The sequence below is a fragment of the Trichoderma harzianum genome (genome assembly GCF_003025095.1).
Source record: "Trichoderma harzianum CBS 226.95 unplaced genomic scaffold M431scaffold_5, whole genome shotgun sequence".
In the NCBI taxonomy this organism is placed as follows: Eukaryota; Fungi; Ascomycota; class Sordariomycetes; order Hypocreales; family Hypocreaceae; genus Trichoderma; species Trichoderma harzianum.
In genome coordinates this window covers 2622363-2649094 of record NW_020209253.1, presented here as the reverse complement: position 1 = coordinate 2649094, position 26732 = coordinate 2622363, and the positions used below count along the sequence as shown (strand labels likewise).

At 49.7% G+C, this 26732-nt stretch overlaps 10 protein-coding genes across 10 annotated transcripts; 3 read left to right on the top strand and 7 right to left on the bottom strand.

Moving 5' to 3' along the window:
- Positions 1 to 602: 602 nt before the first annotated feature.
- Positions 603 to 1205, bottom strand: M431DRAFT_83588 (hypothetical protein; the record flags this gene model as incomplete). The annotated part of the gene is made up of 2 exons (XM_024923327.1): positions 603 to 711; positions 796 to 1205. 2 exons carry the CDS (start codon positions 1203 to 1205, stop codon positions 603 to 605), a joined length of 519 nt encoding a protein of 172 aa, XP_024775860.1.
- A 1310-nt stretch (positions 1206 to 2515) lies between these two features.
- Positions 2516 to 3507, bottom strand: M431DRAFT_507835 (hypothetical protein). The gene is made up of 2 exons (XM_024919021.1): positions 3277 to 3507; positions 2516 to 3219 (listed from the first exon to the last, which is right to left on the bottom strand). Exon 2 carries the CDS (start codon positions 3020 to 3022, stop codon positions 2612 to 2614), a length of 411 nt encoding a protein of 136 aa, XP_024775859.1. The 5' UTR covers positions 3023 to 3219; positions 3277 to 3507; the 3' UTR covers positions 2516 to 2611.
- A 2221-nt stretch (positions 3508 to 5728) lies between these two features.
- Positions 5729 to 6653, top strand: M431DRAFT_553167 (hypothetical protein; the record flags this gene model as incomplete). Its single annotated transcript, XM_024921380.1, has 1 exon — positions 5729 to 6653. The coding sequence occupies one exon, from the start codon at positions 5729 to 5731 to the stop codon at positions 6416 to 6418; it is 690 nt and encodes a 229-aa protein (XP_024775858.1). The 3' UTR covers positions 6419 to 6653.
- A 1613-nt stretch (positions 6654 to 8266) lies between these two features.
- M431DRAFT_419862 (hypothetical protein) lies at positions 8267 to 9761 on the top strand. Its single transcript, XM_024915007.1, has one exon. The coding sequence runs from the start codon at positions 8586 to 8588 to the stop codon at positions 9471 to 9473; it is 888 nt and encodes a 295-aa protein (XP_024775857.1). The 5' UTR covers positions 8267 to 8585; the 3' UTR covers positions 9474 to 9761.
- Positions 9550 to 10014, bottom strand: M431DRAFT_419898 (hypothetical protein). Its single transcript, XM_024915008.1, has one exon. The coding sequence runs from the start codon at positions 9899 to 9901 to the stop codon at positions 9626 to 9628; it is 276 nt and encodes a 91-aa protein (XP_024775856.1). The 5' UTR covers positions 9902 to 10014; the 3' UTR covers positions 9550 to 9625.
- A 35-nt stretch (positions 10015 to 10049) lies between these two features.
- M431DRAFT_82921 (hypothetical protein) lies at positions 10050 to 11085 on the bottom strand (the record flags this gene model as incomplete). Its single annotated transcript, XM_024923237.1, has 2 exons — positions 10050 to 10154; positions 10213 to 11085. The coding sequence occupies 2 exons, from the start codon at positions 11083 to 11085 to the stop codon at positions 10050 to 10052; spliced, it is 978 nt and encodes a 325-aa protein (XP_024775855.1).
- A 1298-nt stretch (positions 11086 to 12383) lies between these two features.
- M431DRAFT_519719 (hypothetical protein) lies at positions 12384 to 13115 on the bottom strand. Its single transcript, XM_024920397.1, has one exon. It carries the CDS (start codon positions 12959 to 12961, stop codon positions 12788 to 12790), a length of 174 nt encoding a protein of 57 aa, XP_024775854.1. The 5' UTR covers positions 12962 to 13115; the 3' UTR covers positions 12384 to 12787.
- A 40-nt stretch (positions 13116 to 13155) lies between these two features.
- On the bottom strand, positions 13156 to 13609 carry M431DRAFT_507827 (hypothetical protein). The gene has a single exon (XM_024919020.1). The coding sequence runs from the start codon at positions 13565 to 13567 to the stop codon at positions 13355 to 13357; it is 213 nt and encodes a 70-aa protein (XP_024775853.1). The 5' UTR covers positions 13568 to 13609; the 3' UTR covers positions 13156 to 13354.
- A 1641-nt stretch (positions 13610 to 15250) lies between these two features.
- Positions 15251 to 15463, top strand: M431DRAFT_494610 (hypothetical protein; the record flags this gene model as incomplete). Its single annotated transcript, XM_024917269.1, has 1 exon — positions 15251 to 15463. The coding sequence occupies one exon, from the start codon at positions 15251 to 15253 to the stop codon at positions 15461 to 15463; it is 213 nt and encodes a 70-aa protein (XP_024775852.1).
- A 9234-nt stretch (positions 15464 to 24697) lies between these two features.
- M431DRAFT_481613 (hypothetical protein) lies at positions 24698 to 26507 on the bottom strand (the record flags this gene model as incomplete). The annotated part of the gene is made up of 3 exons (XM_024915973.1): positions 24698 to 25411; positions 25500 to 26063; positions 26127 to 26507. 3 exons carry the CDS (start codon positions 26505 to 26507, stop codon positions 24698 to 24700), a joined length of 1659 nt encoding a protein of 552 aa, XP_024775851.1.
- Between the last annotated feature and the right edge of the window lie 225 nt (positions 26508 to 26732).

Below are 26732 nucleotides of genomic sequence, written 5' to 3'. Positions count from 1 at the left end.
CACTCTGCAGTGTTTCTTATCGCGGGCGGCATGTTTAGACTGGCCTGCGACCTTACATAAACGCGCCTGGACAGCAGTTCCGGAAACAGCCACGTGACTCTGAGCATTGTTCGTCAGAAAGCATTTATCCGCTTCCGGCATGGTGCGAGCAGGTTTGAGAAGGTTTTCTGAAAACCAGGTGGGCGGAAGTACCGGCTACTTTGAGGTACCTGCAAGAGACAAAATGAGAATCCAACTGGTTTCAATATCAACGCATCACGATTGCTTTAAGGTTCAATTCATCGTTGTATATTCGTTCCAAGATCGTCCTCAATGGATGTGCCATGCGTAATGACCCAACGCTGTCAATTATGCTCATGTTCCTTGCACCCGCCAGCTTGTTCTTTTCCTTCCACCGTGACCTGCCGTATGTCCGTCCAATGCCTGACAACACCAAAACGCCGGCTCTAAAACAGGGGAATCAAATTATATCTAACCGCCAAATGATGCCGTTCTCGTATCGCCGTAAATAATAACAATGAAGATTTGTAAAACAGAGATGAAATGCCATAGATACCAGGTGCTTATGCTGTGATATGCTTTGCGACGCCGTTGGCATTTATTTAGTGGGAGGGAAGGGGGCAATAGCGGCCGACGAGGAGGCTCCCTAGGAATGTTCCACCAAGGACAGACATGAAATATCCGACATTCATGGTCATGACGGCCAACATGCTGGAAAAGAAACATCAAAGTTAGCGTTTTGGTTCGGTTCAGTGGTATATGGGTAGCTAAAACAGAGGGGTAGTAGAGACTCACAGGAGGTATCCAACACCAACAATGACAGTGTCCATGGCAGCTCGGACGGGATCAACGCTGAATCGCCACGGCTGAACTGAAGAGTGCCTCTTCTGCACGACGAAAACCTTTTCCTCGACGCCGTTCTCCGAGAGCATCATGTTCATGCTCTTGGCGTCGGGGTCTCGCGAGAGGCGCTCCGACACGGGCTCCTTGCCATTGACGACGACGTAGCGCCGCTGGGCGTCCTTGTCGGACCAGATGCGCTCCTGGCGAATTCTAAAGGCTACTAGAAGGCGAGCGATGACGGTGAGGGCGATGAGGAAGATGCAGGTGCCGGCGTAGGTGCCGGCTTGGCTGGGCGTCCACGAGTTTGCGTAGAGGGGCGTGTGGATGTCGGTTTGAAAGACCATGGCCATGAGCATCGTCATTGTGGTGGAGTTGGAGCCGCTCGATGAATCGCCCATGTCCATGCCGCCCATGTCCATATCCATGCCAGACATGATGACTGTTGTTGGGAGTTGTTTTGCTGATAGAGAGCTTCTTGCGAGAATGATAGGATGGGATGTCAAGAGGAGAAAGACCAGAAGCTCTTTAAAGGATTCTAGTCCTACACCGTCTTTTATGTGTTCCGTAAGTTGGTCTATAAGCAAGTTGGTATGTCCGTTGGCAAGCAAATGGTGTGACCTGGAAGTCGTTTGTATGTCGATCCGCCTGTGCAACTCGAGAGAAGTGACAAGATGGCAATGTAGCCGCGACTCCTCCTTTATGTAGCGTTGAAGCAATGGAATGCCCGCTGACTGAGAAAAGAGACCCGCTTATGGGTTCTGTGTGCTAGCTCTATTTAAAGACGATTTGAGGTTGGGTGGAGGGCGGAATGAGAAAAGGCCGAGTCCAAGATGTAACGACCGAAAACCAACAAACTGAGTAAACGATTTTGATGTATGATTGAATAGCTGATAGCTGGTAATATAATTATCGAACATTAGTCTTGTATCGAGAGATAGATTTTTGAAAGACAGATCTGGCAATGAGACAAAGAGCAGCTCCAAGTTATTTATTTACTCGCCATGAAACCAGATTCCCTGAACGCACCACATTATCCCCCAATGAACCAGCAGCAGCAGCTCCTCCAATTGGTCCCGAAATAGCGTCGCCCATGGCCTGTTTCACCCTGTTCCATGACTAAAAAACTCGCTCATGATCAATGTCCAGCTTCTTCTCTCGTTTCCGGCCGGTTGTTTGCGATTTTCGTGCGCAAATGGACGCAGGTGTTTTGACAGGGTGGGGGTTTGCGCTGTGGGGTTGCTGATTGGGTCCTTTGACAAGGTACCGGTACATCCAATGGAGGGGAAAAGTACATGCGAATACTCCGCACATCTTCCATCAAACTTCAACCATCCAGGTATAAACGGCTTCAAACACCCAACAACACTCGTGTCTTAGAATTTTGTAAATTCACTCTTTGGCGTTGGCTGCTCTAATTGGACAACACAAAGCTCGTATTTTCAGAGTTGAGTCAATTTACATCGCTGTTTTCGTTGATATAATGCGATCTGCTAGTGCGTTGATGAGCATGTTTGCGATATTATTCTCTTGTTGAGCTGACACTTCCCACTAGACATGCACGCATCTTCCCTCTTCATACCCTCATTCATCTAACCACATGGTACTCATAGATGTAATACTTTACATAATTATCTACAAATGGTAATCATAATTGACTCTTATACCTATCAGCCGAAGGGATACGGGATATTGGCCCGCCAACTTATACGCTGACCTGCCACTCCATCGCTTGAACATCATTACCATTGCCATTACCATCACATAGTCTCTAGATGATCTCTTTGAGATTGAAAGGTGATCTCAGCTCACCATAAGTCATCATAAAAGCATCAGTAGCATCCCCTTCAAAACTCAGCCCGTCCTCCCCTGGAGCAAAAGCAATATCCAACGTCCAAACGAGCCATGCAATCATCTGCCAGATGTCTATAAAGACCCGGCGCTTCCCGATACAACTATACAGGCTGACAGAAGAAACGGTTAACCGGCACGTCATACTTTGGAGCGACCAGAGGTGTGGCTGATCTGTTGAGGACGGGGCAAGCGTATCCTGGTCTTTGGTCATGTCCGGAAATTGGTATGAGCGTTCTAGAACAAACGAGTCTGCTTTTGAATAGACCGCTTCAACTGTAGCTACAAGAGTAAGTATGATATACCGCCTCACACCTCCGGAGGTAGTCATGGTTGGTGGCGTTCATGTTCCTGGAAGCTTGTCCGTGATGTGTCCGCAGCATGCACTTGGGAGGAGTAAGTCATCTATGAGACGCAAAGTACACGAGCACTTTTGCACTGTCTGCCTTGTAACGATGCCTCGTTGAGATGTCTTCGGGATGCGCTAGACTGTACAAGATGGAAGCCAGGCTTGCAGCCGTTGTGTGGCTGGCGTCTTGTCAGGCTTGTTTCTTTACTTGTCATGCTCATTGCACATAAACTCACCTCCCTGCACCCATTATGGGCTGGGCGTCGCCAATCAATGAATCTGTCTCCTCTTGACTTGGTTCCCCCCCTTTCAGTGGGTCAAGCAGGGCCGACATGATATCAGGGACCTCTGGTTCACAGTTGAATCTGTAAACTATCCCGACAAAATCCGATAAACTTCCACCAATCTATCGATAATATGGGAATACTCATCCCAAATCTTGACAACCATACGGGCAGTTGCAAAGCCAGAGGCAAAATCCCAACACTCAACAGATCAGTGGTCCAATGGTTCCGAGACGATTCCGGCATGTTGAATGACTTCCTAAAGGTAAGGTCACCCATGACATCAAAGCTGTAAAAGCGAAAGCACTTTGTTATGTCAATTGGCCGGCATCCAGTGGCGATGATTCTGTTATACGAGACATCGCGGTGTCTTTATATCCGCTGCTCGCACCCCCTAAGTGCCCGATCACCGAAAGCCTGATTCTAGACGCGGCGAACCTCGTGGTGAAGAGACCTGTCACATTGCATACATATGGAGAGACGTCATGGGCTGGGTCATGTCGTAGACGGCCCCTTTTCGCTTTTCAACGCTAGCCCATGGACATACGGGCTGTATTGGCCGTGAAGCGTGGCAATTTTCCTCTATGTATCTAGGTCACGCACACGATAACATGATTAGAGAATCGAGATACGTGCACCTATGGGGCCTGTAAACGTATTGATAGGGTGAAAGAAGAGTCGATATGTGATAGAGCTCAAGTATAGTCGTTGAGGAAAACATGATGGCGGCGGATATCCAATCTGCTGGGCTTGTTGAAGATGGAAAAATGAAGCAAGACCACGCCAGAGAGGAGACCGGCTGACACAGCAAGCATATTCTCATGAATCCTTCCCGCCAGCTAGGCTCTAGGTTAAGGCTCAGTGAGCCCATTTCGTGTATTGTCCGTCTACAAAGCGGTTACCAACTGAATCATGAAAAAATGACGCAATATGTGAAAACTAACAAGATTATACAATGTATATATGGAGGTGATGGATTTTGTATGTGTAGCAGTGCTTATTCGTAAACAGTGCACCCTTACTCGACGACTGTACCATCGCCCCCGGTGAACTTACGGACTTATTTGAGGAGAAGTTGAAACGCAAATGACTTGAGCGAATCTTTGGATGATAAGGATGAAGATACGGTGTCTAAAGTTCACACTACACACTATGGCTTTGAAGGGAGCTTCCTAGAAGCCAAGAATCGCTTCTAAAGACTTTTGGGTCTGCGCCAGAAGCACAATGCGCGGTTTGTTGCGCTTGCGCCGGCATATTAACCGGCCCGTTTCAACTTGAATTACAGGCTGGATCAAATGTGATACCTGGTAATCATTGTGCGTCTTGTATAGTATAGAAGATAGAATTGGGTGGTTACAACGATATAGTATGATTGGAATCCGGTCCGAAGGGGTGAAGACTTCGCGATATCTCGGCATTATACAATGCTTACCTAGTATGGAATTATATAAAACGGATACTTGCTCTATTCGGGTTTATAATGGAAACTGAAATCTGTTTTCGCCGTATAATTCCCGAAAGACTTCTGCTGTTGACAAGTGGCGTCCACGAGCATGAGTCTCCATTGACAGGATGCCACAGAGTCTCCATCCCGAGCAAGTTAAAGAAAGCCACAAAGGCACTAAATACATGTTTAAAGTCTTGTAATGAATCACGTGCAAGCTTTTCACATTCACGCCGTGAAGAGTACATGTACAGTTGCTATCTTGATTACGCGTACACTCAGACTCCAAGTCTGCTGCTTCTTCGTTCTTCCTCGAATCCTCCACTTCGTCTACGCCGTTGGTCCTCCAACCAATCCATGTCAAGATTTAGTTTAGAGCTAGCGATTTAAACTATGTCCCATCTTGATTATTAAGGTTCGATTCTTCGCAACATCACTCGCCACTAAGCTTCGGCATCCCCACCGTCGCGGATCGTCGGAGTGGGTTGGAAAGAGTGGCCATCGCCTTGTAAGCCTATTGGCTGAGCCATACTTGCAGCAATAATTCGCAATGCAACGATGTTGAAGCAAGCGAATTCGGCTTGTTGGCAGGTTATTCTTACGCCTATCTATGTTGTTGTCTTTCTCAGGTATCTACACTCAGTCTGTTGGACACAGATCCAACCCTCACATAAATTCTTTTCGGATATTAATTTCAACATCTCTTTAGCACCGCTCCCCAGCATGGAGGCTCCCATCGGACGGCTGGGTGAAACGTTCCACCTCTTCGCTGAGCTGCCTTTTGACGTGCGGTGGATGATCTAGAAGTTTGCTCTCCGGCCTCCTCAAGTACGCAAAGTCCTCTTCCTCGGCACTTGGAGACGTCGGCAGCCCTTGAAAGACAACCTGGCAGCTTATATCAACCCCGATGCCAGAGACAACACACCCCTGTTAGTCGCCGAGCTGAATAACCGCCGTTCGATGCGCTCGATAGAGGACAATTTCTGGGTTACCTATGTGGAGGCCCGTGAAGTAATCCGGTCGGTGGACAGGACGCGATCGAGGGAGCGAGCAATAGGGCCTCTTGTCCGAGATGACCCGCAGATACATGTATTGACTGGTCACTTCAGAAATGGACAACGAGAATTGACGTTGACATACGCCTCGGACAGAGACGTGATATGTTTCCAAAGCAGGGACTTGAAGAATATCCTGCACTGGGTCTCGCATATGCCAGTGATGCCCCCATTCATCCAGATGGGCTTCTTCAACTTTGCTTTGCCCTACCACAAGTCATGGGCCAATTTTTACCCAGAGAGGGCACCCATGTATCGATACCACAAGCGGAGAACGATGGACGGCATCATCTTCCGCGCATGCGCCAGATCCGGAGCCCAGCACTTTTGGCTGATTGACAGAGTGCCTCGTCCCAAGGAGGAAAAACGGCATGAGTTTGCTGAAGATCCTAGCAAAATTTTTGGCTACCGGGAGCGCTATTTACCGGTCAACGATATAAGTGATTGGGATCTTCGGGACTCAAAGTCTTTAGAATTCTTGGATAGACTTAAAGAGGCAGTGTTATATTGGCAGAGGCTCGTCATTGGCAATAGGTCGCCTTTGGAGTATTCAAGACCTCCTCAGGCGTATGGAGTTCTCTGCTGCGTCGAGTGAGAAAAAGACGCCGCGTTATCCCAATAATTCTATGATTACTCTTGGGAGATAATTGTAGTGGTCATTGTGAGTTCACGGGCAATGGATGCATGATGTTAGTGAGGAGCTTTTTACTCAGGGGCCACAGGTGCAATTGGAGGATGGATGGAGATGTAGGATAAGCGGATATCATTCTTGAGCCTCCACAGCGATATTTCCAAACATGTTCCATCTTTCTAAATCAGCCGATGCCCGCTTGATTATATGCCATGTGCCGCCCATCGTAAATGGACAATGTATGGCGTGCAGGGTTTGTCGAGGTTGTGCGACGGAGATAATTTGCTCCATCATCACAAGCGGCTATATATATTCCGTACTATGCTATTGGCTACTATGCTTTCTTTCAGTGATATTTATAGCCTGAGTAAATAAATGGTTGGGCGTGCTGCCTTGTGATGCCGAGTATCTACAAGGCTCAGTTTCATATCAGAGTAACCACCTACGATACTGCAGCATTTGATTACTTATTTTGCGAGTATCAACAAACATTATACAGTGCCATCTCATCTTAATTGTATCAGCAATCTTTACCACAAATATTTACATCTTTCTGTGCAAATCCACCACGAGACTACAAACCCAAGCGTCATCATCCATGCACCCAAATGCAGCCATCCGCGGCACGTATCTGCCCGAACCCTCGCATCTCCCGCCCGTACCCGTCCAGACATTGCCGATATGCAGCATGCCTCTTTTACCGGATCCCTTTCCAAAAATACACAGTCCGAAGCCCTATTTCGACGTCCTCCCTCTCGGAACAAGCGATTATACAAATATGATAGAAAACAAAATAGTTTGGAGGACAGGGGGGAGGCGTGTTTTTTCTTTGTCTTTCTTGTCTTCTTTTCTTCCCGTGATTGGATCCCGCACCTGGTTAAAAAATGCAAGACAATAGGGGGCGTGTGTCAAAAGGAAAAGGGATCAGCACGCGGCTTTGGGGGCGTGTGCGTGTGTCACACGGGATGATACAGCAGAACATGGGGGAAGAAAAAAAAAGACGTTATTGAGGATTCTCGGTGACGAGGTGGATCTCGTTTTATTTATAAAAAAAGCCTCATAGCATAGACAAGTTCAATCCCGGTTTCAATCCCACACTTTGTTCCAGGAGAAGAGTAGTATCGATGACTATAGGAGGTTTTGTTTTCTTTTGCTTATAAAACATCGTGGGCAACACAGCAGCCAATATCCCTCGACGCAGCCATACAACCCTCTCCCCTTTGAGACTAAGCTGGGCTCTCACAAGGCAGGTGGTGGTTGCACATCGGAGCTATGCAAGAGAAAAAAATAAAAAGGCACACAAGGAAGCTCCGAGATTTGGGAAGACAAGTAAACAGCTGAACAAGATTGTGATGTGGCTACTTTGACAAGGCTCTTCCATTCGACGATAAAGAATAAAAAATAACTCTACGTAGCCTATGAGAGCTGAAGGAGTGTACTTTGATCCCGGGTGTTGGGAAGAACAACCCTGTTCGACCGGTGAGGACGAGGTGCATTAGCTGCTTCATGATATCGACTTTTTCTTCTTTCCCGTGAAGTGAAAATGACCAAATGCAGCAACATGCGCGTACTTTCTACATGGGGGCCTTAAAGAGCAAAATATAGACACACTCATGACACATTCGACGCAAAGAGTCGTGGCACATGGGGCAACTTAGATGGATGTAGCACGTATGCAATGCATGTCTTATTTCTCCTCTCCGTTCCTCTGGTGAAGGAAGAAAATGAAAAAAAAAACTCAACACTCAACACATAATACATCCACAGACACACGCACACACAAGAAGACAAAACAACAAAGGCAAAATAAAATAATAGATTAAAAGTATAACAAAAGACGGACAAAAAGATCGAGCCGAGCCACACCTCCTCAACCAAGAAATCCCCGAAATCTTTTGCCACTCAGCTGCACTCTCTCTCCCTGTCCCTCTCTTAATTCACTCATCCTCTCTCATCATCCTCCTCCTTCGCCCCCCCTAATAATCCCCCATTAAAAATCAACTTCGCCTCAACAGAATAAACATCTCAAATAAACCACTAAACAATAAAGAACTAAACCCCTCAAGACCATCCCACCCATATACCTACATACTTACATACACACACTCAACATCCCCAACTCTCACCCCAAATGCGTCAGCTTCCTCTCTCCCTCTCTGTACTTTTCCTTCCGTACCACCCCAAAACCTTTTTCTTTTCGAGCATAAGACAGACACCTAAAAAAAAACGCCACTTCAAGTTCAAGCTCAAAACAGCGCCTCTCAGCCTTTCTTCCCCTACCCTTACCCTTTCCTTTTTTTCAGCCCCCAGGGCGGAGAATTCACACCACACACCGGCCCAGCCGAAGCAGCAAATCACAAGTTTCCTAAAAAGCCATCAAATCATAAAAAAAATAAAAAACATAAATACCCAGTACATAAATTCACTAAAAAAAGAGAGTTCCTGCTCTTGTACTAGCACCCTTTCAAGTTTAAGAGCTGGCTTGACTTTTGAACCAAGCCCCCTTCTCTTTCGCCCCGCGAATCATGTACAAACTAAGGGACTTGACCGAGACCGATTACATGCATTCTCGTCTGCTTGTCACTTTTTCAGCTGCTTCGCTCAGCACAGTCGTCGTCATTTTGTAGACTCCTTCGTCTCAGTGTGTGGGAGGCGAGCGAGGTGGTGTTTGTCAGGTTGTCATTTTACTCATTTCGCTTCCGAAGCGCCTTCAGCCGCTCTCTTTTCGGTTTGGCGGCTGAGCTTCTGCCTTGTTCTACTTACCTGTAGCTTGTTTGTTATTTGCCTTGTCTGTCAGTCTGCCTTGTCTACTCATAGCGGTCAACATGGATCATTGTTTTCCGGCATCTGCCTGTATTTTCCTTTCTCTGCCCTACAAGAGCCCATCCATCTGCCGAACGCTCCTTGGAGCCAGCATCTGGCAGATGAAACGTGCCCCTTGTCACTGCAACCACTGGAAACAAGCGTACCCATGACAGATGGTTTTATTACTGTTGCTGACTGTGCATCAAATCCGTAAAACTCCATTTGCATCCATACCGTATGCTCTTGACTTTGACTTGACTTGTCCAGAACCTTGTTTACACCCGATATCCCGTAGACTATACACTCCCTATAACCCTGCCTGGCCAACCTTGCTCTGTAATAGAGTAAACCCTGGCCCCTCCCTCTTTAAACGCCTGATATGAAGCAGAAGAGGGATGAGAGAAAAAGAGAAGAAAAAAAAGATACTAAAGAAGGATTAAATGAAAAAAGAACAGGGTGAAAAATTACACCGGAACAAAACAAAAACTCCCCCAGAATCCATGGAACAAATGCGACAACCTTCTCGTCCGGTGTGTCTTGTGTGAATTTTTTTGGTTTCCCTTTTGTAAGACCGATGCATGTTTTACCTCGTCTGAGAGGGGCTTTGCATCTCTCCATCTTTGAGCCCCTCCCCTTTTCCATTGGGTATCAAAACCAACCACATGCTGATCTCCTGCATTCGCTTGCCGTTGCAAGGTGCTCTTGTGCGTATAGTAGTGTACAAGCTGCTCGCCTCATCCGGAGCAAACCCCGGTCCTGTCGCCCGGTCGGTTCTCCGGAACGTCACGGCTTAGCCGGCCTCTCCATTTCGCTGGACCCCTTCGTCTGAAGCGCTGGGGTTCTCGGCAGAAGTCTCGTGGCTCTTATTTTCACAGCCCTTGACCAATCGGTGTCTCTGCAGCAAATTGTCAACAACCACGGGGAGAACAGAAAACACAATAGCAACTACATACCTTTAGAGCGTCCTTTCGTGAAAAGCTCTTGGCACAATAAGTACACGGGAATGGCTTGACGGCAAGGTGAATGCGCTTGTGACGTTTCAAATCGTGATTACGGCTAAACGACTGAACGCATTGATCACACTTAAATGGCCGTTCAGGCTGTGCTTGTGGTTGCGCGTGTGGGTACATCATGGCCGGGGCCCCCCCGTAGCCAGGAGGAACCATTCCGGGAATCATCGAGAGTGAGCTGCCGGGCTGGTGAATGTTGGACATGACGGGCCCGCCCATCGTTGACATCGGTGCCTGGTAAGTCTGGTAGGAGCGATAGGGGCCGGGGGGCGCCATGGAGGGGAGTGGGTGCTGGCCCAAACCCCGTGGAAGCGGTGCCGCTCCCGTGGGCGAGTGGCTGCTCGGCGAGTGCTGGGTTGCGTAGGAGAAGCCAGGCTGGGGCTGGGCAGTCGACGAAGAGCCGTAGCTGGGTCCGCTGATAGAAGATCGACTGTGTCCGTACGGCTCAGCATGGGCCGGAGCATTGGACAAGGACGGCGCCTGTGTGATGCTCCCTGACGGTAAACTGGAGTGGCTCTCCTGGCCATTGGAAGACTGAAAAGGATGATGTTCATAGGACGCTTCCCCTGGGGCTGCGGGGGACTGGGGGCTTCGCTGAGTGCCGTAGGGCTGGGGATAGAGGGATCGCGGGGCGTAGGCTGCTGTTCCCAAAGGATGCTGGGTTCCGTTGGCCGCATTAACGGTATATGACGGCCCGCCTGCGGTCTGCATCGGAGCAGTTTGCTGGCCTGTAGCCGAGTTGACGCCGTAAGAGGGGTTGCCAGGAGTTGGCCAACTTCCGTGGACGTGGCTGGCGTTGTATGTATATTGCTGCATGGTGTTTGGGGCTTGAGAACCTTGCGAACTGCTTGTGTGGACACTCGACAAACCTGGGCTCAGGCCTTCGCTGGCTCCTGAAGACGGGGGGGTTAGATCGATGTTCTTGATGCTATAGAAAGAACGAGGTCGGGAAGAGTGGTCATCCATACTTGGAACCTCTGACTGTGGCGGGGGAAGAGAAAAGGTAGGCAAAGCGCCAGTTGCCGGTCGTCGGGACGAAAAACTTGACGGCGGGTTATGAACCGATTCCATGGCACTGGCTTTGAAAAGGTGTTGATCAAGTCGACGCTGCTCGAATCGTCGACACAACGGCTTCTGGTTGCTCAGAGGTTAGATAGATGCTCTTGTTCTATTCGGCAATGAGCGCGTCAAGTGGCAGCACGAGGCTTCTCGAGTAGAAGTGTTTCTAGGAGGTGGGCTGAGGCTTGTCGAGATGATGATCATGCAAGAGCTATGCGCCAAGACAAGGTAATGCACAGCAGCCCCGAGACAGGTACTCGGCTTCGATCAGAGGGCAAGTGCCGTTCCTCTGACAAGGCACAAGGCTGTGTGATATGATGGGAAGAAGGTGATGGATGAAGTTGAGCAGCGGATGACATACGAAGTTGCGGCGACTCTGAGCACGAGTACCTCTACCCTCTACAGGCAGGCGACCGCGGTAGGCGAGTGCAGCGCTTAGCGGGTGCAGCGAGTGGCAGCGCCTCAACGCCAGCAGACGATGGTTGGCTGGAATGCCCAACGAAGACGGGAGTGGCGGATGTGCTGGGCTGATGTTTTAGCCGTTTTTAGTGATACGGCGTCTCAGACTTGCTCTTCTATTGCGGTTGACGAAGGGGGGGTAATAGAACGAGACGACGAGTTCGGAGAGATGCCGCAAGGGAAAGAAGCCTGGGAGCGAGTTGCTTATATACGAGCGCTGAGATTGTAGATGGAAGCGTCCAAAAAGGCCGGGCTCGCTGCTACCGTGGAAAGAAAAAGGCTTTTTGAGGTGGAGTGGCGTCGAATCTTGATCCGTAACCAGAGACAACAAGCAGGTGGTTGAAAGACGATTTCCGGGAACGGCACAGGAAGCGAGGGGGGCGTATGTAAGACTTTTGTATACGCCTGGATGTGGTAGGAAAAAAAAAGAGGGAGACAAGGAAAAAGAGAGAAGAAGGTCCAAGTGCCACGGAAGCCTTAATATTCCTAGATGAAAGCCCTCTAGAATTAAGGTTGGCACAAAAAGGTGGTTTATCGGGGGTATTCTTTCTCGTCCTTGTCTTTGGCTTTTTTTTCGTCTTTGTGTCTTTCGTTTGCTTTTTTTTTTATTGGAATTTTTTTTCAACCTTTGTGTCTTTTACTCTTTTTTTCGTGTTGAGAGTTGAGTTTTTGCAGACAAGGATGCCGCGTTTGAGTTGGGTCGTCGAGCTGCACGCAAGCTGATGGGGAAAAAAGACCAGATGAAAGGGCTCGGAGTGAGCCGAAGGGGGGACTGCGGCTGCTTTTTGATGGATGTACTTTTGGCGTCCCGAGATTCCCTCAATACACAGTCAATAAGGTTTCCCTGTGGTTCCGGCCGGCGTCGTCGTTGGCGTCGCTCTGAGCAATCTGTTTGGCGCAAGCTGCCCACAAGTGTGTTATCGCTACAAGACGGTTTGCCTTCTCCCCATCTGCTCAACTCTGTTTTTTTTCCCCTCCCTAGCGCCCCAAGGCTGGGTTTTTAGCAGCCCCAGGTGTTGGGACTTGGGTATCTTGTCGCTGAGCCACGCGCTGCTTGTGCTTGTGCTTTGGACGGGACCTGATGCCTTGTCCCGATCCTGGTCGTGGGCCGGTGTGGGTGCGAGGTAGCACTACCGTCATTCGGGTTCGAGAGCTGTATGGCTAGCGCTTTCATAGATTGGAGGGCTGAAGCGGAGCCATGGATCAAGTCGCCAGCTCGTCGCTAGGGGGTGGAGTCCGAGTCTGTACTTGTGCTAGTCCGCAGAGAGGAGAGGAGAAAGAAGGTGGAGATGCAGGCAGAGCAAGAATTGAGAAGCCAGGGATCCGGTGCTGTCGAGGTACTGCGGTGGTATACCGTACCGTATGGTACTCGATTGTATGTTGAGTGTTGCTTTTCCCATCATCTTCTTCCCTCTGTCTGTACTGCACGGTGCTCAACAGCACCATCATCACCATCACCATCATCAGCCCCAGCACAAACCCAGCACCTCTCCTCTATTCCCACGGCCCATTGACTGACTCCTTCTCCTTCTCTCTCTCTCTCTCTCTCTCTTCTCTCTGGGGTTGCTCAAAAGTCACAAGCTGCTAGCTGCTGCAGCTGCTGCAGGGGAGTGCCGACAGGTGGGTAGGGGGGCGTGTGGACGGCCAGTGTGAGAGAACAACAGGAATAAACCTTTCCGGCGAATGGCTGGCCAGGACCGCACCTTGGCCGGGCTGGCACGCAGCGGGAAGGGCTTGCAAAGCTACGAGGCCTCGTACATGTACAGCACAGTAGTGCCATTGCCTTGGTATTGTACGAAGTAGGTAAAGTAGTATCCTGTCGTATTTATTCCAGTTTGTCAGCTTGAAGCAAAAAGCGTGCCTCTCGTAAAATGCCCGCGTACTGAGCTGGACTGCACCGTACTCGTACCTTGGTGGCCTTGCTGCCGTTGGACCGTAGAAGCACAGATTCGTAATAAACGGCCGCTCTTGAATCATGTGTAAATCGCCTATCCTTTTGCGTGGCTCAGAGACAAAAACGGTCCTGGCCTCGGATCCAATCCCTGAAAGCGTCATGGAATGTTTCGGACGGGCGTTGGCGACAACAAAGACAATCCCGCACGGAGCATCGGCGCCAAGGTACCTGTGCCCATCTTCACGGTTCGCCGTACTTCCGCATGCAGGGGCTTACGTACGCGGGGTACTCCGTGCGCGCTCCCTTCCAGATGACACGGTGCCGTCCTGGCTCTTCCGGATGCCGCCTGGCAGCTCGGACATGCACCGTTTTCTCAGCCGCGAGCGCTCTTCTGCCTTGGCCAATGCGTTAGTGTGCGGTACGGCGCATCTACAAGGACGCGACCTTCGTCCTGTGTCGTATATGATACTTTGGCCTCAGGGCGCAGCGGCGTAGCGTCTCCGAGTATGCAGTACCTGTGGCCATTAGACCTCTGCTAAGACATGCTGCTGTGTGGAGAATCGAGCCCAGCGCGAAGGAGATTCCCACACTGACACGCATACGCATTGCGAGCCTTCCGAGAAAATGTCTTGCCCGGTCCCGACTGCTTGTACTTGGCCCGTACAAGACAGCGGAAACAAGGCAGTGCCACACGCAGAGCACGCAGGGACCACCGCGCAGCTGTACGCACAGGTACTTGCCTTTGAGACACGCCCTACAAAGCCGAGGGCACCAGTCGACAGTGAGAAGAGCACATTCACATTCTCTGCTCCTCAGACACGACACGCTCAAAAAGGCCCTTGAAACATGTCTCCAAGATAATACCAAGACAATACAATCCCCAGCAAAATCAATCTCGAAATCTCACAGCAAAGGCACGCATCTCACCTCTGCCGGTACGGAGTGCGGAGTACCCGTCACTTACAACCACGGTACTTCATCTTATATATCCACTCACACCTCAAGCTTTATCCTCCTCATCTCTTCCTCCTCCACCACCACCATCTCATCCAACAACCTGCTAGTACCGAGTAGCTCACCTCTTGCCCCCCCTCCTCCTTTCATGTTCCCTCAAAGCGCCAAGGGGAAGTTTCTCCAGCCTGCGTACATGCATATGCATGATGCGCCTCCGTACCTGCAAGTCTGATAAGGATGTGTCCAAGTCATACCCCCCTCCCTTTTAGCTGCCCGGTCGATCGTGATTCATGGCAAGAGAGCCGACAGTATTGTTCCATCTGTACTCGTATATCCCTTGGGAACACAACGCAAGTGATGTGAGAGACAAAGACAAATCAGGAAAGGAGAAAGCATGCTTCAGCTAGCACAAGAGTCAATCAGGCCAGAAGCGCAGACGCACTCCATACCCTTTGCGGCTCTGGATGGGAACAATACCTACATGGTCAGGTATTCAGTCCCAAGCCTAATGCCTGCTCACAAGCACCCTCTACTCCGAGGCCAGGTAAATGCTCCGATTTTTATGCATCTCCCGTTTTCGCCTCCCCCAGTTCGGAGTACCTGGTCCTAGCTCCAATGACTCCCGTACTGCAGTACGAGTACTTGCTTGTACTTGGCCGTGGCATTGTCGTCCCTCTCCTCCTTTGCTGCTCACACATGCATCCGCATATTGCGTCGCCAGATTACCATGCGTTTTGCGTCATGCGGCAGAGACAGATGACCGCTTCCTTGATACGCATGCCCTCACTCTCGTTTCCTCTCGCCGCACCCTTGATGGAATGTCATTAATTGGGAAGACGTGTCTGCGTCCATGAAACTAAATCGATGACCAGTTGGAGAACTCTAAGCAACCTTAGTAGATGGTCTAGAACTCTCGAGCCCACAATTGAAGCTTGGTTAATGCTGAGTGCTGAGTGCCAAGGTATCAGAATAGAGAGGCACTGTACTGCCTGTCCAACTACTCCATATTATTCCATTAGTACAAGTACGAGCACATGTGAGAGGACATGACAGACCCTCACTTGAGCGTCAATATAGCGCTACCAGCGGTAGTCGTAGCAGTGGTAGCAGGTAGTAGCAGTAAATTGCTGAGATGCTCCATCATGGCGTGCCGCGTACAAGGTATAACCGCAAGCCGCACCTTTTCTTAGTCATGTCCGTACATCTGTTTGATGGGGAGCTGAAAAGCCAAAGCATGGGGTAAGGGACCCCTAAAAAGGCCTCATGGACCGGTACAGACGAATAGACTGGTACGAGGTATGCTCTTCGGGATTTTAGCACGCCTTTTAAATTTCAGGTGATATACTAGCCGCAGAAGCTGACCGGCGAGGCCTGTGTCTCTTCTTCTTTCCTCATCGAGTCATGGGTAGATGCCTTTGATGGAGCTGAACTCGACGTGCTCTGTATGACAAACACCGGACACCTGTAGGAGTGGAATTCCTCACACCCAAACGGGCGACTTGCAATCACACAAAAACGGGGACAATTGCCTCCTGCATTAACCCTTACGGTACGGAGCAGCCAGCTCGTTCGCCGACATAGAGGACTGCGGCCCCAATCGATGGAATCCCCTGTTGTGCGACGCTTCTTGCTTGACAGCCTGGCCTGCTAACTCCATAACCAGCTTCTGCAGCTTGTCGTTGCAGCCAAATGTCGCCCCTGGTCAACCACCTGCCAGATTTGATGCTCAAAAACATTACATTGGCTGTCCTGGAACGCCGTGGCGAGTCATTTCTGTATCGAGGCAGAGTAGCCGGTAGTGCCACTGCCGTATGGAGTACTCGTACTTTGATCGTAGATTATTCTCACTTAGACGCCTAGATCGTGGACAGCGCCTCCATGTACTTGACGAGAGTTGCAGAGCAGCATCTACCTCCCTGTTCCCCCGTTATTCACTACAGGAGGCAGACGCCGCCACGTATCCACACTGCAAACTAGGATCTGTTCCTGCTCTGCATCAGTTGCGCTTAGCGGACCCGTTTCCCTTTAGCCATACCGTTCGCTAAATGAGCCCTCTCTATCTTTGGACGTATCGATACAACCGTGTCCTCTGTGGCGAGCAGACCCGTCCATTCCCGCGGAAGTGAGCGCGTGCTGCTTTGTACGAGATGTCCAGTATCGAGCCTGGTACAGACTGGGTCACAAAGCTGAATCCTCTTCCTTGCCCCAACACTTGCTATTGAACCAGCTAACAAGAATTTGACAGCTAGCAGTCAAAACTTGGCAACGGCCGCGCATTAGCTAACCCATGTGAACTTGGGACATCGTTAGGGGTCCCACCACCGTTCAGATGGTTGAAGATTCTTGTTGGGTAGACATGCCAGCCCAGTACCTGCCAGTAAGGAGTGCCCCCATGCCCATTGTTATTCCAGGCGCTGTGAGTATCACGTCATGTGTTGGTGGTGGTGCGGGCAGACAAATGACTGCCACTAACAAAAGACTTCTCCTTTGCCGGGGCCACCGGACATGTACCCCATTGTCAGAACCCTTTGTATGAAGCACCACCGTAGTAGCAGTACCTGAACTCTGTTCGGATTACTCACACTTGGCACAGAATATTCGAACAAAAAAGTTTAGCTTGGCCCATTTGCTTACGTCCTCTCGCCTGGACGTATCATAGCAAGCCAGGGAATCAGCAAAGGTAAGATCTTGACAGATTGATTCTGGTGCCCACGGAAGAGTCTGCACTGCTGGTGAGAGCGCGCGCGCACGGGCTGACAATCCATCCACCCCTCTCAGACCCCACTCCCCCGGTCCATGGCCCCGTGGCAACCCGGGCCTGATTCCCAGCGCCAGCCGCAGCCATCATGGAAAGGCTCAGCCATGCCGACCCAGTGTCTGGGATGGTGCTCTTTCAGACAGCTTCCGTGCCGCCTGGGTACAAGCACGCAGGTCCTTGACTTGGCGTTTGGATGTCGGCACAGGTATATATGGCTTGTTGATCGGCCGGCAATGACCTTTTTTTTTTTTTTTTGCCAGAATTCATAGTCTGAGATCCGACGATATGGTTGTATCTCTGAAGTGTTGTACGGAGTAATGCTTCCCCTTTCTCCCTGCCCGGCCTCTGTCAGGTTTCAAAGGTTGTGCTTTGTCAAAACCCTTTTCATTGCCGTCTGCAGAGGCTCGACATCCCTGCCAGACATCCGAGTTAGCGCATTCAGCTATCGAGGCCATGCGCCCAATTAGCATGGCCCAGAATGATCTGCTCCATGGACCGCCCCAGTCTGTCCATGACAACCATCTCCACGTCTTCCCACTTGCCCTGACCTTTGTACTCCGTATAGAGTATGGAGTATTATTGTTCAATAGTGGCTTTCATGTCATGCCAGTGGTTCGAGGCTCGTTGCTCCATACTTCCAACATACACCAACATCTCGGTAAGACAATTTCGGGTACAGATTACTGCTCGTAATGACAAGACATCCAGGACACCACGCTGACATAACTCAAAACATCGTGTGCTGTTAGCGAGAACCCAAATGTGGAGGCTTCGCCAGGCAAATCCTCCGCGAGTTCTACCAGGTCAACTGTTCCGTATTTCAGGAATCACCACCTGCGCCGCATCCCCACCTCCGCGTGTGCTTGTCGGCTGCCGGCGCCTCTAAATTGGCGCCTGGGTAGTGGTCGCACACACGATGCCTCATCCAACATCCGCGGATAGATTAGGGTGATATATTGGAGACGTGCTTTGTCTACGCGATCCTTCTCGTAGTATTATCCAGGCAGTTGATTGGCTCCAAGGGATTTGACACCAAGGCGGATGTCGACCATGAATGACTCGCGTACTATCTAGCTAGGCTGTTGAAACACATCGCAATTCTCACTCAGCACTCGAGAGCAGGTTTGAAGCGTTTCTAGTGGACAATAATCGATCCTAGATTGTATACCACACTCAGAAAACTCCGTGGCTAGGTGAAGCTCTTGTCCGGTTCTGCTGATAGCTGGCTTTGCCCGCCTCAAATCTCTGGAAGAAGATGATGCCATGGCCCTCATTGACGAGGCCGCTTATGATTCCATAGTAAAACAGTCGATTATCAAACTTGTGGACGATTGTTTCGTTAGCAACCATATGACTCGAAGCAAAAGTCAAGCTCTTGTGCGCCATATTTCCTTCAGACTGTCACAATGCAGCTTTCCCCATTTTTCTGGGAAGGCTGCAAGCAAAGGTCAGAAAAAGCGAGACCGCAGAATGAATATGCACATACATTCAGTAATATGAGCACCTCGGCAACTCGTAGAACACTTATCCAGCCAGCACCCGAACTATATTATATAAATATAGTAGCAAAATATAACTATAATAACAGTTATTAGAAAAATATCAATATAAGAGTAATTACTAGGAAAACATAGATATAGTAGCAGTTACTAGAGAAATATAAATATAGTAGGGAAATGTAGATATAGCAGCTACTCCTCTTATAGGTGTATGGTTTAACTTGTGGGTGTTCGAAATCTTAACCTGTCTCGGCTTTTCTGTCCTCTACTTGGGCTCGTCTTCTGATAGGTGTGTGCCTAGACACCAATGAGGTTTAACGCTGGTGGATGGCGAAGTTTTACTGAGAGAATAGACGAGTCCACAATAGCGCGAAAAAGAGCTGAAGCCGTGCAAAAACGGGCGACGTTAGGAGGATTTGCCGCGTGATGGTCGGCTGGAAATTTCTCTCGGAGTTCGGCTGGGTCGGAACATGACAATACGAGTACATCGCATCCTCCATCGGCAATGGCCTTTCAGTATCCATCCGTTTGAAAATGGTTGTCCGTACGGAGTACTCGTAGACAGTGCAACACAGGCTGGGTCCGGACTTGTCCAGTCAATGGGCAATAAACCCCACTACCCAGCACTTCCGGCAAGACTTGTCTGCAGCTATCACGGTCCAGGCATCTTAAGCCAAGGAGTACTGCATCCACGCGGAGCTTTAGACCCTTTCTCATCGCCACCGTCTGCAATGGAGATTCGGCTGTCGACGGGACCTCATCGTGGCGCAAATTCCACCCATTCTGCATGGCGTTAAACAAGGTTGTTGCGGTTGCAAGGGATGGTGCAGGGGTCAGTATCGCTAGCTCCGACTTCCTTGTCAGCAGTCAAGATGGACTGACGCGGTTGGACGGCCACTCTCTGGCTGAGGGGAAAGTTGGTATGCTTGTACCTGTAGAGTAGCATTTCGGATGCTGAAGCTCATCCCGGGAGTCCAAGTATGTATGTTGATTGGGCGAAACCACCGTCGATGGACGCGTCTGCATCGCAGAAGGATCTCTCCCCGGTCTGTCACGGGCACCATGATTCCGAGTGGAGTGGTTTGCATCCTGCCGCGCTGAACCCTGAACAGACCCCTCCGTTAGTGTTGAGAGGCTTCGGAAACCCAGCGCCACTGTCAGAAGCCAAGGCGAAAGACGGAATGGCGTTCCTAGCATCTGGGGTTGTGAAGGCGCCACTACGACGATCCACCAATATCGAAAGATCCATGCAATTTCTTTTTGAGATAGGTCACAATAATGAAATATGCAAGCCATTCAGAGATGAGCTGTAAAGTGGGAGAAAGTAACAAGCACATAGGCATGTGCCAACTATTGCAATTGACGAGGAAGAATGCATGTAATTTTTATGATGTAGAAGGGAAGATGGATAGTAAAATAGCTTGGAGGAGTTGGCGGAAGGAACTGCTGCTATCGATTTGACGGAAAGTGTTACTGATACAAGTACTTCGTAGATAGCCCGATAAGTCGAACGGGAAGGTACGGTAAAACGATTCTGACATCTTCATACAACACGAATGCGGCTGCAAAAGAACCAAAAAGCCGGTTTCAAGAGAGCAATGGGTTAGAATTCCAGAGCTTTTCAACATCTGCCAATACTACAGTGACAGCAGTTGAGCAACATTGGGTACTTAGGTATGCCTCCATTGAATATAGCCCTGTCGATATGTCGCACGCGTATCATGAAAGCTTGCTAACGTACATATTGATTGGCATCTGGATCAGGTGAATCTTTCTTGTGAGCGGCGCCAGAATACAGAGCACGAAATACTGATCGGTTCTTTGGCAGCTCTGGCAGCTCTTATGCGATTACGGAATGGAGATCGGCTTTCGAGATATCGGTATCCCAAATGATACTTTTACAGAGGCCAGATAGACAGCTTCGGCCGACCCTTTAGCCTCAAATAGACAGGTTGTTTCTACCGCCTCTACACTCGCTATAGCGTTGTTAGAAATCTGGCAAACACGATACCCAAATTAGCGCATTCGCAGAAACAGTCAAGCAGCATTGGATATGGCCGCGGTGGGACATCAACTCAACATCCTTCACGGAAAGACCCGGCTGATTCAGTACTATGAGGCATCCCCCTGTGTGAGGCTACTTCATTTTTTTTTGTTAATTCAGAACATGAACGTCATTGCTGATTTCGTCCTAGTTTATATCGCTCTTTCCACAAACTTGTTCCATTAACGCTCGGAGAACCTACTCCTCCTAAATTGTTGACTCGGAACAAAGCAAGATCATGTCGTGCAACAAAGACGGTAGATTCAGAGATGATGACTATGGGATCAAATAGAGCAGAGCTCTATGAATCTGCGTTCTTGAAGTACATTCTATGCCCTTCCAAAGTCATCAGCCATGCGTGCTAATTGGTCATTCCTGAAGCCAGATCCAACAAACAACCGGCTTACCACCTCCCCTGAAGTTTGACTCGACTCTACAGCAGGAATTTTCATCAGACTACCAAGGGGAGCCATAAATGAGAAAGAAAAGAGACCACGGGTGCCAAAATAAGCAGACAAATATGCATGGTATAAAGGTTAGGAGAGATGGATCATTAATTGGCACCAATTGGGCTGACAATGAACATTCACCGGCTGCAGCCTTAAATGAACCTATTTCGCCAAGGCATGGTATGGTTACAAGTAAGATCTACCACACAAGCTAGCTGCTCTGGTGGGATCAAAGAAAGGGTTGACGCATTGTGACGCGATTTGATACTCAAAATACCAACTATTTCTCAGTCCACATAACATCGCCCTTGCAGAGCAATACACACCAGGCTCTATTGGGAATCAAGCGTCAGCATAAGTCCTGTGCTTGGTCTAAGGGAGATTCATGAGAGCAAGCTTTCGTAGGTAAGCACTGCGGAATCCCTACAGGATTGTCGTGGCTCTGTACCAAACTGTCGGGACATTGATTGGATATAATCTTAAACAACACTAGCAGAGCACACACCAGATACGAATGCAGGTCTTACGTCGACTCGCATCAATTAGACGCTGGATCAAGGCCAACCTGGGGAGTAGACTTTGGACCATCAATAACGTTTCTTACGCTGATTAAGGTTGTACAGGTAGACTTCGCATGGTGGCGCGAACACGAAGACCTGACGCCCAGATACGAAACTTTCTGGTGTACAGGATCCCCACGTACTAAGAGACCCAAGACAGGGGGTAGGCCATGCCACGCGAGGATCTGAGGCTACGAGCGCCACGATGTGCTCCATACTCGTACTCATGAAGGGTAAAGATTCGTTAGCGATGCTTCTGGGAAGCTCAGGCTCGGCTACGCGAGGAAGCAATGAAGATAATACCGGGCGAGACGGCAGCATTCGTCTCTGACATCGTGAGCAACATACCGTCACATTTTATCGTACCGATCACATGCAGTCAAGGTGATACGGAACTCGCAGTATACTGTACCTGGTGCCCCTCGCACAATACCACCACCACCTTGTACGACGTGCATGTGGAGTGTTGGTCCTCCTCGTACTTGGCGCAAGTGTGTACCCCTTTCACCCCCTGTTTCCTTTATTCCTCGCCGGCGCAGCAGCCACCCCGCTAAAGCATGAAAACGACAAGGGTAGTGATAGCTAGGGGAGTATGTATATGGAGGACAAGGATGACCTCTAGTTTTCTCTGGAGGAGCCGTCAGGAATATGCTCTATTCCTCTAGCCCCTCTCTCCTTTTCAGCGAGGCATTAGCGTGAACGGAGCTCAGCAGCCGCCGCAGGCCCCTGAAGGAAGATAGTGATCCGACAAAGACAGACCGGCGTTGCCAAGATACAAGATCGTATACCAGTAATATTGCGATAGGGCTGGACCGACCGATGTCAGCAGCGCACGGCGCTTAGGAGAGCTCGGCGACGAGGAGGATTTTGGGACCATATTCCGAGCAGCTACGGACTGATGGACGAATGAAGCAAGGACAACGTGGTCCCCAGAGAAGCATACGGAGCATGCAGGTCTCCTGTCCTTTCAAGACAAAATGGACAGAAGGACTCCATTATGACCGGTGAAACTTACAGTACGGAGTGCTTCCTGCGCCTGCCAGTGGGTACTGCTCCGTGCCAGAGCTAGGCCAACTACCAGTCGACCAGGTTGTAAGCAGACTTGCAAGCGCCGACACCCGGGAAGCCGGGGAACGAGCGGGATGGCGTCCAAGTCTCCTCCACCGGAAGTACGCGGCCGCAGCCCTGCTCATCTGGCGTTGGTTTGACACACCCGAAGCTCGTCTCAGAACAGCCAAATTCGCGCTGTGCATACTAGATGGTCCTGCGGGAATGCATTTTGCCTGCCCTTAACCACCTGGGCAAATAAGGGCAAACAACTCGTCAACACCACAAGCATTGGGCGATTTCTTGGCTGGATGAAGATGCTTCATCGAGTTAGCCGCCCTCGGCTACATCTGCAATCAGCTTCTTACCCAAACAAGCAAGGTAACGAGTCAACCAGCGCGTGGCTCAGAGACACAATCCTAGTCGGTCCAACTTGGTGCCGTCTGATGGGCTCGGCATGGAAAACTGGAGACTTCAGCCGTTTGTTCGGTGGTGCACGTCCGTGAGTTAATGACGGGTCTGGGTCTGGTGAGAGTACCGAGTGGGAAAGGTCGGCTGAGCTGAGCTGAACCTCAGCCGATACGAACAAACAACTCGTTTTTTCTCTCTCCTCTCACTAGCTGCTACGAGTACCTGATTCTAGAACAGAACCACAAATACGAATGGCGACTAACGAGCGCGGAAATATGCTAGCCGAGGCAGTTGGTTAGGCGGACAATAGCTGAAGCGGCGGGTTTTCCGCCCTTTATTAGTTAAAACAGGACAAAACAGGACCAAAGGCGCCCTCCACGGCCAAGGCTGGGAGAAGGCGAAAAGACGCCTGGCCATGAACGAGTGGATATCGCCAGGTGCTCTTCGACGGTGCAACCCATTAGTCAAGGCGGCGACTGTCCGTTATTGAAGAATGGCGGCCTGATGGCCTGGTGAATGGAGTCGAGGCAATAATTCCACATCTCCGGATGTCTGTCGAAATTTATCGAATTTTTATTCTGCAGTTCAATATTACCTCTGGGGGCTCCGGACCGGACGCCGGACTCTGTGTCCGACATCGGGTTCGGGACTGTCGGTACGGGATCGGACGGGCGGACCGTTGTATGTTACTCCCGCTGCCTTCAATTGTTTGTACGCAGTACGCCGGAGTTTTCTGTATATTGTAGAAGCGGTGATTTGCATGGTTGATCGAAAAAAAAAATGTGCAACCTGCCGCCTGTCGTTTGCTGTTGTAAATCGTAGACAGCTTCGATACTGATGATGCCGATCCTTCCTTTTGGCCGGCTGGTTTATGAACAACTGGGAAGCACACCTATGAATCAAACGGGAGAGGAATTTGTTTGATTTAGTGTGCGCAGCTAGAAACTACCAAGACAAATAAATCGTCTGGTTCTTTTATTTATCCCAGTGGGAAAGAGAACTCAACCTTCTTCATGTAGGGTAGTTTTGCTCACCCGAGCTTCATCAATCCTTTTCACAACTTAACGTGTCAACTCAGAAAGTCTTTAACAATGGGAGAGAATGAGAGTCCCTGTATATGTAATTAGACAACTCTTACCCTCTACGTAATACTTCCTCCTCGAGGTGGCACCAAACAATTATTGCCTGGTCGTACGTAGCATCGTCAAAAGACTCGCGACTCGTATGTATTTCAAAAATGTATTTGGTCTATATACACAGCGAGAGCCAGTCCTATTGGCCAAATTAAGTACAATTAATTCTCAGAAAGAAGCTGAACGTCTTCTTCAAGCCTCGACACCACCTCCTGGAAAAACTGCTGGCAGCACTTATCATTCTGCAAGCCAGCCACGTGAAGCACACTGTCAAAACACCATTCCACGGCCGACTTATAGTTGGCACCTCCGCTCTCCAGAAGTTGGTCAAACAGTCGCTTCCCAGCATCTCGCTTTGAGAGAACCGTACGGACGTCCATCATCCCCGCCATTTCTAGGGCGCTTTCCACCCTCCCGATCATGACTTGGACGAGTAGAGCTCCGAGAGAGAAGACTGCCAGGTTGACTGGCCGCGATGTGTTTGAAGAAGTGATTTGCTTGTTGTACGGAGTCAAGAGGTTCCTGACCACAAATGGGCGAGCCAAGGATACAATATCAGCGTCGTCGTCGCTGCTGGGCAAGAAGAAGATGACATTGTCGAGAGTCAGGCTTTCTTCAACCCACTGAGTGCTGTGAAGATGGAGAGTATTGACTGCGATTGCGTGTGCTACCTTTAGTTTTTCCGGATAGTCGAATCGAGCAACCTTTGACTGCTTCCCTTCTAATAGCTCCCTCAGCGTCAATATTGCACAGCCATCCAGATATAAAGTTGGAGGGTATATGCCAAAGGTCCGGGGAGTATCAGCTATGTAACCAAAGCAATCCAGGAATGGCTGCTTGTTTTTCCCAATGAGCATCCGGCAGAGGTCTGTTACCTGCTGACATGGCGCATTCACTGGAGAGATCGTCGCTTGTACATCTATTTTCCCTAGAGATTTATCGTTGCGGTGCCATGATACAAACCTTGGCGACTTTGGTGGTGTTGGGGGGCACTGCAATGGTGCTTGCTGTAATGGTGCTTGGCGAAGGAGAGAGAGTCGGTGTTTTGTTACACTCAAAACTTCCTAATCGGAAGTAGATGTTATTCCAACGATTCATCAATTGCCCTTTCATAAGATTGTAGGCTTCTTCTGTGTCTTTGTTCCCAATACTAATATCAGAGCCGAAGGCAACGTGAAACTTGAGGCTTTGCGCAACGACATCATCGACGTCGCTGGGAATCAAAATTGCATCCCTTGGTGCGAGTTCAAGACACACTCGATGTGGTGCAACACAGGCACAGGTTGTAGCGTTGCGAATGGCGTTGAAAATCCCGTTGGAAAGCCCTCGAATGAGTCTAATCAGTCGAGTCTGGGACCGTTTTTGCCTGGTTGGCTCGAGTCCCCGGCTTTTACTAGCAAGTTCAGACAAGGCCAGGTTCCCTCTCTTGATCCGCGATACAATGTCGATGTAATCCTTCTTATTCAACGTAAATGATGCTCCCTTCTTGAGTTCTCTGATGATAGAGAGCTTATCTGTTGGTCTAGACTGGCAAACATTGTAAATGCCAAGTTAGCTTGTGAGATGAACTTGGGCTCGACATGCACTTACACTGCCATCACCGTATATACACAGCTTTTCCCTCAATTCCATGGCTGCGTCGCGCATGTCTAGAGTATAGTTTTTAAACTCCCTCTCTGATTCCCAAAGCCGTAGGCGTAATAGGTGGCTGTACTTCTCCCAAGTGGCACCAAAAGGGTCTTTAGTCATATCGTCAATCATGGAGAATGGCGCGATTCCTTCGAGGAGAACTTCACAGGTCGTCTGCAAGCGGACCTGCTCAGTCTCCAGATCTCGAATCAAGCTTGCCAGATCGCGCGCCGCGTTCCTTATCGACGATATGATGTTTTTATAAGTTTTGAGTGCGTCTACAGCAACTGGTAACACGCCCAACACACCCGTGATGGCCCCCAGAACCTCTAAGCCGGACATGATGACGGATTGGTCTGGTCAACGCAGAGCCGCGTGAAAGCTTTGTTCACAACGGTACGGCTGACTATCTCTGGGTTGATGCGAGGCTCTGCGGGTAACCCCGCAGTGCTCAGATGGAGATTATTTCGGCGCCCAATCGAGTGTCGATTATGCCTGACCCATGCATGAATTAACGAATAGCAAGCGAACTGTAGGTTACGTGAATTTGCGAGGGTGGTCTTTATG